Source organism: Haliotis cracherodii, unplaced genomic scaffold (genome assembly GCF_022045235.1).
Source record: "Haliotis cracherodii isolate W230 unplaced genomic scaffold, xgHalCrac1.p SCAF_28, whole genome shotgun sequence".
Classification (NCBI taxonomy): domain Eukaryota; kingdom Metazoa; phylum Mollusca; class Gastropoda; order Lepetellida; family Haliotidae; genus Haliotis; species Haliotis cracherodii.
Genome location: NW_027266284.1, coordinates 3,311,299 through 3,327,169, shown reverse-complemented (window position 1 = coordinate 3,327,169; position 15,871 = coordinate 3,311,299). Strand labels below are relative to the sequence as shown.

The 15,871-nt window shown below is 41.3% G+C and overlaps 1 protein-coding gene across 3 annotated transcripts in view; it reads right to left on the bottom strand.

The window, feature by feature from the left end:
- The window catches only part of LOC139473343 (pre-mRNA-processing factor 40 homolog A-like), a 53,053-nt gene extending 41,341 nt beyond the window's left edge, over window positions 1-11,712 (bottom strand). For 2 of the 3 annotated variants that reach the window (XM_071255869.1, XM_071255871.1), the window contains exons 1-9: window positions 11,672-11,712; window positions 9,626-9,679; window positions 6,163-6,256; window positions 5,401-5,490; window positions 3,418-3,482; window positions 2,611-2,718; window positions 1,769-1,889; window positions 1,181-1,205; window positions 776-946 (exon numbers count right to left, since the gene is read on the bottom strand). In XM_071255869.1, coding sequence (XP_071111970.1) covers window positions 776-946; window positions 1,181-1,205; window positions 1,769-1,889; window positions 2,611-2,718; window positions 3,418-3,482; window positions 5,401-5,490; window positions 6,163-6,256; window positions 9,626-9,679; window positions 11,672-11,677 — 734 coding nt within the window. In that variant the 5' untranslated portion in view covers window positions 11,678-11,712. The remainder of the gene's footprint in view (window positions 1-775; window positions 947-1,180; window positions 1,206-1,768; window positions 1,890-2,610; window positions 2,719-3,417; window positions 3,483-5,400; window positions 5,491-6,162; window positions 6,257-9,625; window positions 9,680-11,671) is intronic. The other variant, XM_071255870.1, reaches the window with a different exon arrangement.
- Window positions 11,713-15,871: the final 4,159 nt, after the last annotated feature.

Here is a 15,871-nt window from a genome sequence, read left to right as displayed (position 1 = left end):
AGAGAGGTACACAAAGTATGTGACATACTTTCTTTTTGTGGAAGCCTTTGTGTGGCACTCTGGGTTCGAATCTGGAATGGGACTCAACCCCAAAAAGTACTAGCATCTGTACTTTAGTGACCACTTTCTAAAAGTGTGTGTTCATATGACAGCAGTGTCTGGTCCAGACTTAATTATTTACAATCAAGAATCTGCACCAATATTGGTTAAAGTTACCACCCTGAATTCTTTAGAGCAGTTAAAACTAGAGAGTGAGTGAACTGATGTCCTCAATATGAACTAGTTCACATCAGTTAGTCCTTCTTAGGCCATTCTAGCCACGGCCATGTAACTACTAACATTGACACGTTTTGACTTGTGTTGAGAGGAATTATTCATCACAGCGGCTAATCAATGCAGACTTTTTATGTGAAAACGTCGGACAAACGAGGAGAGTCAGCTTCAACTGTCTGCAGACAACCATTTACCTTGAATCAGTTTTGAATTCATAACAAGTACTTAACATAGCTTTGACAAAGCTAGTATGACCAATCCAAATGACAATGTAGTGTATACTTGTTTTACTTTTAGCCAAATGCTACTTTTGTAGAAGTCATATTAGGTTACCGATATCGTTTGATTATGGCCTAGCAATGGGACAAAACAACTTATTCATAGTGGGAAAAGCCACAGAGATACAAAGTAAGGCTGATAGAAACACCATCTTGGTTCAAAAATCAGAAGGTCTCTGGACACAGGCAAGTGAAGCACTTTGACTTCTTCACAGTGCACCTACCCGCTATCGGAATCCTCTGGCTTGGCTGGAGGTGCTCCCCCTGGGGCGGCGGGGGGCAGCTCAATGGAGGCCAGGGTGGCCTGCATGGCCTGCTGGATGGCGGACGACGGGGTGGACGACTGTTTCAGCTGGGGAATCGGGGCAGACACCGTGGACGGCAGCTCCTTCCTACTACCAAACCATTAGACAAGAATTCTATCAAATTATTTGTTAAAGTTATGATATCATTACAAACATGAGGAAACTGTCAGGTTGGTCTACCCTTATGATGAATCCAGTTTACACATCCATGATATCTTCAAGTTGAGAACAAATTTCGAAGATAATCTGTGTCTAAGATTGTAAGATTGGATTACAGAAATGAGATAAATTAGTACATAGTCTCTATCCCTGCACTAAACTCACCTTGCTTTCTGGTCAGATAGCTTTTCTGAAATCATAAAAATACAGAGCTGTTAGTGGCATGTATTACCCAGGATGGATATACAGTATGCATACAGTGAAGGTGCAACTACTTCCGCATCATTAGAAACTGGCACTAGTCCTAGCCAAGCTATCATAAGGACAAGTAGAAATTAACCATTATCATGATTACTGAGGGTTTTGCTATATGTTATCATAGTGGACTAAAAATGTAAGTTTCTACTGCTACAACACTGCAGTGTAGGTGAATAGCTCATTTTGTCTTGTCTGTTTCAAAAGGTAACATAGTTGGGCATCAGATATTTTGCAGGATAAACAGATACCCTAATGTCCTTTAGATAATACAGTTTGAGTTGTGACTCTCTGCAAGAAGATGTTTGGTTCAGTACGAAGGAGATTGCTATTGCTTAGAGTTCTAACAGTGGATGTCAGCAGGGTCAAGTTGGAAACAAAAACACAAATATGTAATATTATCCAGAGTGCCATCATTATCTTCCTGGACATGTTGGAAATAACAATTTGTGAGTGCATGCAATGCCTCTACAAGTTACCACGGTTACATAGTCTTACTTTCTAATTCCTCTAGGTCTTTGGGCTTGGTCCACTTGCTTTCCTTGGTTTGAGAGTTATGGTAGTACACCTTGCCATTGTCTGACTTGTACTCCTTCCAAGGACACTGCGACAACAACCGCTGAAACAGACCAACACCAGTTGCTACACTACCATAGAGATGGAGAAGACATAGGAACGGCTAACAACAGAGTCTACATCATTTATGGTGGTCATGTTTCTAAGTGGTATTCCTTGAGCAGTCTATGTTTAAACATACAAGACATCTTCATATACAAAATCCTAGTCTAAGTTGTTGTAAAACTTAGCTCAATTACAAAGCTGTGTGTCACTGCCTTTCGACTATGTTCTATATTCATCTGTATGCTATAAATTTTTTTCTGCCCCACTGCATGTCACCTTGTATAAAAACTCTAATTTTCAACATCACCACCTTAAGTCATACACATCCAAAAACATGTAGTGTTCATTGTTGACCAAAACACGGCCCACTTGACTGTAAATAGTATGGGCCATTTAGAAATGTTGAAATGCTCCATTGAGCATTGAGTAATCTATGTATCACACAGAAGATCTAGTACATGGTAATCACATCCATCAATACAGGGCCACAACAGTATGACGGATGTCTTCACGGAGACGCTCCAACACACAGGTTCACGCAGTGCCTGGCTCATACATTCAACAAGCAATGGTTCTAAAGCCAGCAGGGGGCAACTTTACTCAGAAAAAAATCTCACTCCGCATCATCTACCATTTTGTGTAATTATACAAAAAAAATATCAGTTTCACTACATTGTTTCTACCAAACAGGTTCTAATTTTCAAGCATGCATGCGTTACCTCTGTGTCAGACTTGAGGTCATCAGGCTTCTCCCAGCTGGACTGCTTGGTGACATTGTTGTAGTAGTACGTCCTTCCATCTGGCGCCTTGTGCTCCGTCCACACACTCTGATAACACAACAGTACTTTACACTACTCCCCACACCTTCAGTTTCTCTATGTACATGAGAGAGTCTTCATGCAAGTCAGCAACATTCCAGTTACATCTGACACTAAACATTCTGGGTTAGGCAGACCAGCAGTTGACAGCATGACCAACAACCCACGACATGTCAGATCACACAGTCTCAGGACCAGAGAAATCAGCTCTTCTAACAACACAATATTTGGACAAAAATCGGATGATTCAACACGACCATTTAGGGTTTTACACAACACACAAATGTTGGGATTGGACACAGGAAGCGAATCGACTGCATACCAGGTGACGCACAACAATATTCATTGTACCTACAGCGCACCAAGAGCAGTTATGGGGGTCTTTTTTTTCCTCCATCAATCGTGACCACTGTCCATATGATCATTGATTCATTCCAGGCTCTGAAGTAATTATCTAAACGTACAGTACACTACACCATTTCATTACTTTACCATCTTTATGGGACCCTCATACTGCCTGCAAGGACCCTTAATACTAATTGTTGGGGGACCCCGGGACCCCTGGACCCCCCCCTTTCTAAAGTCAAGGTAAAACCCTGTTATTGGCTGTAGCTATAGTGATCTAAACTTTGAGAAAGATTGTCTCCCCTGCTGTGTATTTCTGTGTTACTCTGTTGTATAAGAGAGAGTGATAGAGTTCTGACTTACCTTGTCTCCACCATCCACTGCAGTGGTTGATGATGCAGATATGACAGGTGAAGATGTGGAACTGCCTGCTCAACATACAAAGAGTACTCGTGGTACATACAGCATATACAACTCATACTATAGTAGGTGAGTTTGGTTTAATGCCGCTTTTACAGTATTCCAGCTATATCACGGTGTGTCAGCTTAATGTAGGAGGAAAGTCCGAAGTGATGCATGTCACCGACGTTTACCTCTTTGGTGAAACCCATGAGTATGGGTATGGTGCTCACAAACTTAGAATCATAATCGGGGCGAACCCGGATCCGAACCACGACCATAGGTTTCTGGCATGCCCAAGGGACGCAACTCTGCAGAGCGAATCATGGCGCCTCAGATGACTTGGCCACCTGTGCCCCCTTTTACTGCAAGAAACATATTTGTGTATGACTGATTTAGGAAAACAGTGCCCAGCAGTTGTATTCATATAGATTCTCAGAATTATCTTGCATTGCCTAACAAGATTCTTAGCTGGTTGTTTTAGTCAAGACACTTTAGGAGTAGTTTTAGTTTTAGCATGCTTATTGCTGAGGTTTTATCCATACGACTAAAGAAATTTTAACATCAAAGAGTAACTTTTGGAATGTAGCTTTGTTATTGAATCAGATTTCACATGATTTATACAAAGCTGACATGCCATAGTATTTCTGACATTTGTCTGATTTGTGACTTTCGCCAACAAAAGGCGCTGATAGTACACTGTGACGCATAAGGCTACGAAAATCATGGTGTTTACATTGAATAATATAAGCAGCTGTCCTGTGGTGTACACTGTTTTTGAGACAGTAAGTGACTCCCATAACTACATGAAAATGAATGCGCCCCTTGTCCCACTGAAAGTAAATATCATGCACCAATCAATAAAATTTTGCGAGAATCCTGCAAGGCTGCTGCCTCGGCAGAACACTTCTGTCCCAGGTTCTCAGTTCCAGTGTCAGTAGTGAATGGAGTCCCACATCAGTCAACAGTATTATTATCAGAAATATTAAGACTGGAATATAATGACACAATCAGCCAGATCACACATTGTAACAATCCCAATTCTTTTAATCTCTTACAACATCATGTACTGGGGGACTTTCCTTTTTACCCAGAAACCCTCACATGCCCAACATGAATCCCTGCCATCTGAGTACAATAGGAGAACCTATGACATGTATATGTGGTGAACAGACCCAATACTATATCAGCCTCTGTTGTCACCATGGTTGGCTCCACACATCCTTACCATGTGGGGAGTTGGTTCTATGGTCTGAAAACAGTGAAGCTTGAGCCACTATTAAGAAATATTAAGACTGGAATATAATGACACAATCAGCCAGATCACACATTGTAACAATCCCAATTCTTTTAATCTCTTACAACATCATGTACTGGGGACTTTCCTTTTTACCCAGAAACCCTCACATGCCCAACATGAATCCCTGCCATCTGAGTACAATAGGAGAACCTATGACATGTATATGTGGTGAACAGACCCAATACTATATCAGCCTCTGTTGTCACCATGGTTGGCTCCACACATCCTTACCATGTGGGGAGTTGGTTCTATGGTCTGAAAACAGTGAAGCTTGAGCCACTAGGCTTCTCCACTACCCTGACGCCTGTAAAACAATCTGATGACATTGGGTACACACACTCTCTAACATGTTATGCCACCAGCCTTGAGTGAGTTGTGTTGAATGCCGCTTTGAACAGTATTCCAGTTATATTACCATGATTACTGTGCTTCAGTCTAATGTGTGATGTCTCCGACGGTGCTGAAAATCCTGGAAACATCATAATCAGTGCGAAAAAGAATTCGAAACTACCATCTTAGGTTTCAAGTGTGCCCATGGGTAGCAACTCTACACTGCAAATAGCGGCGCCCTAGACAACGGGGCCCCCTGTGCCATCAACTGGCCTTGATATGACATAAACCTGTTAACGTGGCTAACTCACACTTACCTCCAGGGAACATGGGTGGGGGCATCCCCATCGGTGGCGGCATGCCGGGGGGGAATCCAGGAGGGGGCATGTTGGGAGGTCCACTATATCCTGACAAATTAAACACAAACATATCATTGGGAGTTGGGTTCAATGCCACTTTGAACATTATTCCACTCACGTCATGGTGTATCAGCTTAACATGCTTATGTGGGACACATGTGGAAGGAAAGCCTAACGTTACATATGTTGTCAAATCTGGGATTCAAACCCACAAACAGCAGATCCTGGCATCGCTAAGAGACAAAACTCAACAAATTGTGGTGCTGTAGATGACTTATACATCCATCCCCTCTACCTTTACAGAGATAATCAAAGAGGAAGTCCCCCTGTGTGGTAAACATGCTAACTTTGGGTTTACTTCTTTCCTCAACTATCTCTCCATAGTTCCCCACACCAGTTCAATAGTTCACCACATCATGAACATTGCATTCATCAGTCTAGAATTTGTCACTAATGTTGACAGCAGACTCTGATGCTTCAAACAATCAGATAGGACTTGGTGCAAATTATATCAAGTTCCTTACTTCAAACACTGAGGACCAATAAAGAAGAAAAGTTTAGTGCTTACTTTTACATAACTGTGATAACATGTTAAATGCAATGTTAAAAGGCTCTGATATTGACAACACACCAATTTTGAACAAAATAACGCTATTTTCCCCAATTGTATTGAATTCCAGATAACTGTGCAACTGCGGTCTGTGTACACAATCCCCTCACCTGGCAGTCCTGGTGGAGGTTGGTTGAGGTCACCGTGACCTCCCATTCCAGGTGGGGGGATGAAACCCGGAGGGGGGGCATTCCCAGGAGGTATCTGAAAGATACAGCTTCATGAGGATATCTGCCTTTCTGAGTGCTTCAATTTCTGTTGTGTTGGACAATGTCAATTTCAGTTCATGGTGTGACAGACACAAAAGGTTCAATGATTATCAATCTGTAATACAAGTTCCTAACATGGTAAATTCATCATGTACATTGAATAATACACAAGCATTCATGGTTTAGGTAATACCTATGATATATTGAACATTTTACATCTCACACTATGCATTTCTTCTTTCGATCCTTAAGTGGAAACTTCCTGAAAGAAAGTTTCTAGCTAATAAAACCATTTTGCCCGATCACCCCTCGCATCCCCATAGTCACAACCCAAATAAATTGGTCACTCACTACAAACCAGTGCAAATAGACGTTAGCAGTCTGATCACCTGACACCCACATCATTCTCTGATAGGCTAGCGGGGCTTAACGGGCAGGCATATAACGTGTGAGATAGGATAAGTATATAGATATAGAATTTCATATGAAATTTTGAAATTTTTAAGCTTAACCTTATCTCAGACTACGCATTTTATCACACAGTTGGACAGTGAGTCGTAGAAATACCCTAGCCTGTAGTTGTCTACAACTGGGAGAAATACATGAGGAACCTGGTGCTGAACATGCTTTTTTCAAGATTGTAACACAATAGCGTCTGAAAGACATGGACTCGTGATTGGGTAGAAAAAGTGAGATAACGCTACTAGAACACGGTTACTAGGAAACAACGTCATGAAGTTGGGTATAACATGTGTTATGTGTCTCCACGGAGGACATCGTTTCCAGAACAACCACATAGCTTTGAAGTAGGGAAACTATTCAACTACCACTTATAACCAATTTGGAAGGGGTCTCCAGTTGTGATGGACGATACACCTATGCATCGGTGGATTGTGATACAGGTAAAAACAATTGCACACTATATGCATGATAAGTATTGAGTCGTACCTTAAATATATTCTTTAATAAATGTTACACCAAACACAATTTACTTGTGAAAATGAGTTGTGAAAATGTAAATATTTTCATCCATTGCGCAATAAATGACACTGCAAACTGTAAATTGTTAGTGGGCCAGGAATTTGGCCATCCTGTCTGTGAAAAAGATAGCTTACGCACCACCGATAAGAGCACATGATATACGGCATCGTTTCGGATCATGAGCAAGGTATCACACAGTGGGTGTCCCAGTCCTAGTCTCCAGTAGTTCTCCAAGACAAACCATGACATACGCTCTAAGACGGAAGGATGAGCAGTTTGACATCTTTTAATGCTTCGTCGAAGCTATCAATCCCACCGCAGGATTGAAGCATGCTAAGACGAGAAGAGGTAATGATCAACAACATCAGAGGATCTTCAAACCACTACCTGAGACATCTCGTGCACATGGCAGAGGTGAAATGTGGGGGTTTGGGACATCGCCGAAACGGCAGTGACTTGGGCAACCTCATCGTCGAAGACTAGTGTCTCTACAGACGAACATCAACAGACTCCAATGAGTACTCAATCTGGGGACCTGATGTACAAATAATATACAAAGGTGTGCCCCTCAATCTTTTATTCAGTATGTACAAGATTCGAAGTACGAGTCTGTGGGAGGTATGTGTATTAGTTATATGCGTTGCCGAGCTGTCATCAGTTTTGTTCGTTTGATTGTCGTTTAACGCCACACTCAGCACAATTCCGGCTATATGACGGTGGTCTGTAAATAATCAATTCTGGACAAGAGAATCCAGTGATTGACATCATGAGCATCAAACCACGCAATTGGGATACGATAACATGCATCAACTAAGTCAGCGACCCATACCATTAGTCGCCTTTTACTGCAAGCATTGGTTGCTGAAGACCTTTTCTACCCCGGCTCTTCACGGGTCAGCTGTCATCAGTTGTTATGTCAGCTAAGCAGACCAAATTGATGGAGGCCTTTTTACATCAGTAATGGAGATATCACGTAAGAAACGAAGACTGTATCCGACTTCCAAAAACATCCCTCCACGATGGCATTGAGGGTGCAGATACTGTGCAGTGCCATCATGGATGCAAAAGCTGTCGTTTTGCAGATATTAGATGTCTGAGGCAGAGGCAAATTGGCAAAGGTGTAGACTCAGACCGGACATAATGAGATGTCCTCACAATTCTAAGATGGAGGCCTGGGACGGGATGGTGAATAATCTGTCAGGTTTTCCTGGAAGCTGGTTCTTCATAATGAAGTCCCTGTGGAGACAAAGATGCCATGACGGCATCTCAAAAACAAGTTCTGTTGATGTCCAAGGCATGTATCTCACTGACTCTAGCATCAGTAGGGAGGGCCAGGAGGAAGACTGTCTTCAGAGTGACATGTTCGAGTCCTTTCCATTCAGAGACTCATAATCTGCCGATGTCAAAAGGCAAAGAATAACACTTAGGTCCCAAGTAGGCGGATGTAACCTGGACGACTGTTCAGCGAGTTTGTAAGAGTAGGGGAACCTATTGTGTCCTGTAGCATCATCAACTGGCTGACGGGATACACCCTCTGGAGCGGTGTGGACGTGGTAGAAGGACTCCTGATGAGTCCCAGTCTTCCGCCTACTGGAGACTAAAATATGGGTACAACTAGAGGCAGAAGGTCCCAGTCGTCCCGTAGAAGAGAGGAGTCACTTGGTGGAGATGTCGCCTAGCTTGGATGGCTCTCCCGAGTCCTTCATGGTAGTGAAGGTAACTGCCCTTGGTGCTGAAGACAAAGCCACATTGACCGCTGCGCCCTCTGACACAAAAAGAACTCGACCTAGCAGTGACAACATCACGAAGATCCTGATGGGATGGGGTAAATTGTGGACATCTGCGTTCCAAACGCACTTGATCCTCTAAATGTTGCTTCTGGAGGCCAAATGTAATAGTTCAATTTGGCCTTAGGTTGTTAAAGGTAGCACAAGAGCTAGTAGAATTTCAAGCTTTAGAGGTAGTGCTCTCTACCATTTGAGTTGTTGATGTCCTAAGTTACATTCCAAAACTGGAATTCTCCAATCAGTGATGACCTAATTGTATGCATCATGACATGTGCATGTCAACATGGTTGGGGGTAAATAGAGAAATTCCCCATATTCAGTATGAGCTATGACATTCAGAATTAAATCATGATTCCTCCTATCAATGTTTAACCTTAATCAGTGTTCAGAATTAAGCATCAGTGATAGACTGGGTGACCTGTGTGTGCAGCAGCTTTTGTAGACACTGGTGATGGTGAACTTTCTTGGTACATTATCTATTTAATATTGGGAGATCCTTGACCATCATATTCATACAGATTAGAATTCTGTAGTTGGAAACCTCAACATGCTCAAGGACCGGATAAATGTCTTTTGATCTAAAAAATGCTCCTTACCCCAAAAGGTGGTCTCATCATTGGGTTTGGGGGTCCTCCCTGATTAGAAGACGCCTGAAAAACAAAACACCGTGAGTTTGGTATAACCTATACTGCTTTAAACATGTTAAACACCAATAAACAGCACCAGTATTTCAGTCATTTCAAGCAGTGTCAATGACAGCTTAATGATGGAGGAAAGCTCAAAGTAATGCAGAATGCAGTAATTAGGACCACAGGGACTATATCATGGTCAAAAGATATATATAAAGTATATAACATGAGTACATGATCAAAACTTTTCATCAATAACTTAGTTACAATATGGCAGAAAAGGGGAAAACATTGCAGTGATCATTCAACAAATATCCCCATATAAGTGTAGCACAATATACATGATATACGTGACATAAAATATGAATGGCATGACGTTACAACTGGGGTGATCAGCCTTCACTGTTCATGCTGTTGCTCATCGAGCTGTGTATACCGTGTTGAACATTAGCATGATTATGCTAGCCAACTTCAGAAAGGACTAGTGATATTGTTGACTACCATTTTCACCATTAAGTAGAAAATGTAGATAGCAACTCTGTAGAATATCAGTTTTGTAGATTCATGAAAATTGATTTCTAACCCTGAATTGTTCATGTTGTATGATGTTGTGGCACCAAGAAGGTCCAATTAATATATTTCTCAAGTTTTGTTTAGATGTTGTTTAGCGCCTCACTCAACAGTATTCCAGCTATCATGGCTATATGACGATGGTCTGTAAATAATTGTGTCTATGCCAGGCAAGCCACTGATTGACATCATGATCACTGATCTACACAATTGGCATATGATGATATGCATCAACCAAGTCGGTGAGTCTGACCACCCAATTCCTTAAACATGATTGAAATATACCTAAATGACACCTCAGCAAAATGTCACTGAGTGAAATAGGCACCTCGCCTAAAGCAAAAACAGCTACTATTGCCTGGCAAAAACATCACCTTATTTTTTGTTGCTTAAATAAATGAAATCAAACTCGAATGGTCACATGCAAACACAAATAATTGTGAAAAGTTAATCGCCTTAAAACAAGTTTACATAAGAAATTAGTCTCAACTCCAAATTATTCGCTGACACAGATTGGGAGGCGAAAGTAAACATATTTTTCACATCACATGTGTAGGAGTTTTATGTAGCTATACTCAAATTAATTTAATGTCAAGCTGAACATGCTGAAACATTATTTAAGAGGGTGCTGTCAGAAAAATTATTATTTACAATGTCCATTCGTCAGAAAAAATGAACATCCTGTATAGCAACTGGTATAGTGACTGCTACATAAATCCTTATCATTATCAAAAATAGAGGTGCCCTTTTCACCCGACAATAAGTAGCCGTTTTCACCAAAAGTGGGGCAACAAAGGACCAGTTTGAGTGAGTGAGGTTTTACGCCGCTTTTAGCAATATTCCAGCAATATCACGGCGGGGGACACCAGATATCGGCTTCACACATTGTACCCATGTCGGGAATCGAACCCGGGTCTTCCGTGACGAGCGAAAGCTTTAACCACTAGGCTACAGGACCAGTGTGATGTGAATTAGCAAAATTATAAGGTGGCAAATAAATATATTTAAAAACTTTACACCACATCATTTGATACAAGGATAACGGTGATAGTAGCTACATTAGAACACGTGAACACGTTTAAAACACCGATTTAGTAATAAACGATGTCGTAAAGCTACTTACGTTGCGTTACGTTCCGTTAATGTTTTATTGTTAAGCAAAGCACCCAAATGATCGCCAAGAGGTTGGCTGACGATGTTTCGGTGAACGAGGGGTTCAATGAGATGATCTCAAAACGTCTTTGTAAGGTTCGCGAATACCGAAGGGCTACATTAATGGAAACAGGTCTATCAAAAGTTCATCAGTATTACGTGGTAACCGGGTTACATAGTATGGTTCAAAGAAGACAAACAACTCTCAAAAAGTAATTAGCAGCTTATAGCGGTACCCTCCAAGACATCATTTCAATTTAATCGAAAAATGAACGCTCTAAATCTACTCACCGCCATGATGCCGGAAGTTCATAAGGGAGGTAACTCCCCCATAAGCTGGGCCCCGTCTTTCAAATCATAAGTTGACGACGCGCATCGTGAGCCGGGAACCAGCTTACTCGTCCAATCGTTCTCGCGCCGTCATATAATATTTTGAAAAACATATTGACTCATATATGAACCAATGAAAACCATGCTCACTTACTCTGTCATGTTCTTAAGACTTCCACCAATAACCCCTGGCCGGAAGTATTAAACAACATTTATGTAGGTTAAGGTTCCCCTAATCAAATGAAAAGAAATGTGGGAGTTCTATTCAAACGAGGAAAGACGCAAGAATACATCTACCACGTATATCCATTAAAGGCAAAACAGTAAAATTCGAAAAATTCGCGAAATGTTTATGACCGACAACTCACTTTGTGCATATAGAATATATGGAAGCAAAATCATGAAAACCTGAACATTCCTGTGGCAGGATTGCGCGCACAGACAACAGACAATACGATGTTCATCATTGGCCAATATTTAATCCAAGATAGTATTCATGAAAGTAAAACCACCCAGGTGTGTGCATGGGCCTGGGTTGATATCCCACCAAGGGACGATGCCGCGCCAAGTTTCTACACAGTAGTACAAAACTCGTCTTGGAATTTGATCTAGAGACCCTTGTGAATAGCAAGTGAGAATATAGACATATGCATGTTACTTACTTACTTACTTACTTACTTACTTACTTACTTACTTACTTTGGAGATTTAACGTGCGCTTTCCGACTGATGCGTATTTCGCACACGGGCCCGGCCAGGCCATTTAATGTGTTTCCGAAAGGGGCGAGGGTGGTCTGTGCAACCCAAGAGGGGGCTTTAGGGGTTGCTTATATATAATTTGGGAATTTTGAGATTTGGAATAGATGCTGATGGGGTTGGGGAGGAGAACTAAGGGAGCTGGGTATGGTGGATGTTTGTTTATTTATGTGATTTTGGTTTGGTAGGTTATTATGTTTTTAGATGCGTTTTATTAGTTCCGTTTTGATTAAGAATACGCTAAGGCCTTGAAGTTTTCTAGTTTATTTTGTGGGTTTAGTATTGCTTCTAGAGTGAGAGCCTTGTTTAGATTGAGGGTGGTTTGAAATGCGGTTCGATGTGTGAGGTAGTGTGTGCAGTGGATGAGTGCGTGTTCTGGGGTTTCTGGTTGTTTGCAATGTGGGCAGTTACCTGTAGTGTGTTTTTTTATTTTTTTTAGGTGGTTATTTAGGTTGGTGTGTCCTGTTTGGAGTTTAGTGATTACTGCCGATTTTTTTTGATGGATGGAGAATTTTTGGTTTGGTTAGTGGTTTGCTGAGCACTTTTTTGATTTGGCTATTTGAGTTTAGATAAAGGTTATGCCATTTTTTGGTGATTTTTTGCTTGTTAACACTTTTAATTTCTGATTTTGAGATGGGTAAGTTTAAGCTTATTTCTGGGATTTTGAGGGATAGTTTAGCTGCTTTATCTGCGTTTTCATTACCGTATATTCCTACGTGGGCGGGGATCCACAAGAAGGTTATTTGTTTGCCTGCCTTAGTTAGGTCGTTGGAGCTTTTAAGTATTTGATTTATTAATTTAGGTCGGTTTTTGGTATTTTTGTTTTGGAGGGCTTGCAGTCCACTTAGGGAGTCGGTAAGTATTAGGATTGTTTTTGTGGTTTTTGGATTCTTGATTATGGAGGGCTGAGGCCATGCCCATTAGTTCTGCCGTGAATATTGATTGGTTATTTGGGAGTCGGAAGGATTGTGTGGTTTTAGTTGGTTGTGTGGTATGGACTCCGAAACCTGTGTGTTTGGAGGTCGGATCTGAGGATCCGTCCGTGTAAATGTGACACCAATTTGGCCAATTTTCGTGTATGTATGCTAGTGTGGTAGTTTTAGCTATGTTTGGGTCGGTTTGTTTATTTATTTGGCTAGCTAGTGTTGTGTCTATTTTGGGTATTTTAAGTTTAGGGGTGAAGATATTTGATTGTTTGCAGTTTTGTTTAAGATTTTTAATTTGGTGTTCATTTAGGTAGTTTGTTATTCTTTGGGATATTGGGGTAAGTAAGGGGTTATGCATGTTTATCCCTATAGGGTTATATATGTAATGACCGCTGTCCTTTTGATGTCCAGTATACAGCATGGCTGCGTGCCCAAGCTGGCCATATAGACAAAAGGGCTTGAGTAGGGAAAGGGCTGAGGCTTTTGTGTTAGTGCACAGGGTGTGACGTTTAAAAACTAACCATGCATGCAGTAAGCATGCTTAGAAAAAGAGCTGTGACTGATTGTGTTGTGCGTGTAAGGTTGGCTGAGCAATAAATTAAGATGACTAAATCTGCATGCAATTTTGTACATGAATTATACTTAAGAGTCAAAATGCAAGAAATATACAACACAACTCCTTAATCCGACAGGAACAGCATTGTACAGCTACCTCACTAGAAGCACTACACGTAAGTACAGGAGGGCCCCCATTGAAGCTAAGAAGAGGAGGCAATACTATCGTTATGGGGACGATCAGCAAACCCTTGTGTGAAAAAATATGGCAAGCCGAAAAAAAACCACCGAGATGAAGCCCTTGCTCGGGAAATTCCCTCTCAAGCCATGCATGCACCTGGGATATTAGTACGTGAACTCATCCGAAGTTACAAATTATGACCACATTCAGCCACCAGAAAGTGGCTACAAAGGGGTATATCCTCCCTGGACTCCCAAAGTCTACACTGCGTTAACATCAGAAGTCGCTATAAAGAAAGAAAACCCAAACCTAGTACGATCAGTAGCGATCACTAACATTCTGGACAACGACAGCTTGGCCCATATACAAGTATATACACCGTATATACACTGATCCGCTTATACCCGACGAGCATCATTCACTACTGCATCACGTTCCCTAACGCCTACCAAAACTAACCGAATCAAAGGCAGTCTTCATATCGGACTCTAAGACAAGATTGAGTCAATGATATTCCATACGAATATACAAAACTCTCTGATCAGGGAAAACAGGTAGAACTATGTTAGACACGCAAAGCGGAGATCCAGCCTTGTTCCCTTCAGAAAACTAGAGGTAAAATACAAAATGAAAGCCCCCATGGCCCAAAATGGCAAGCCCATGTGGGACGCGAGTATGCTGATCCAAATGTCGTATCACCTAAAGCCAAGGAGATGCAATAGCGAAGACAAATCTAACTCTATTTCTGAAAGATGGTCCGCTATCTGAATAGAAGAGCCAAAGAAATTATATCAATTTCTTTAATTATATATACATAAACGAGTGATTTCATCAGGTGTATAAGTATTAAATATAAAAAGTCCAGATATTCGTGCTTGTCAAAACTCCTTTACCCACACAAGATATTTCGCCGTTCAACGGCTCTTCAGGTGTAATGAAACCTTTAACTCGCATTGTAGTCTTAGGGGACGCATAACAGTAGTATTTGTGGCGTCGTAATGCCTATGATGTAACAGTGACAATAGAGGGAGAAGTATAACGTATATATCAATACAAAAGCAGACATCTGTCAATTCTAAAATCTCAATGTAGATGGGTGTGCATGTGTATGTACCTACTCACGCACGAGTCCCAAAGAGGTTGCAGGTCAAACGAGATTGCTGAGGCAGAAGGCGACCTATTAAACACTTAATTAGCGACGAAGAAGTAATTCAGTAATTGGATTCACAGGTGAATGACCACCATAACCTTATTGCGATTATATCAATCGCGTCACGCCACTAGCCTAACGTGTTACATTAGATATATAGAGGTTACATCTATTAGGAATATGTATCATAAACTGGAAATGAAGACCTTGGTGTTTCGTCAGGGTATCTTGGCTTCCCAGTTCAATGAATATCAACTATTCCTGATTGCTATGGGTATCCATTATCACCTGCATAAGGCATTGGGCATTGAGCGCAACCTATCCTTGTAGTGCCACGATATTCATGAATAACATGGTCATATTCTGACGAGGTGTCTGTGAATGGAATAGCTGACAGCTGTAGTGGGGTCCGAGAGTCAGGACACTGACTGTGGTCACATCGCATGTAGCAGCTAAGTTTTGCGTTACATGCAAGCCCCTGTGTTTGAAGCTGGAGTTTTTGTTGAATGCAAATGTTTTTATCTTGGTGATAAATGCTGTTAGGAACATTGTTTTAGGATCAGCATCTTATCGATTGTTATAATCGATCTCACT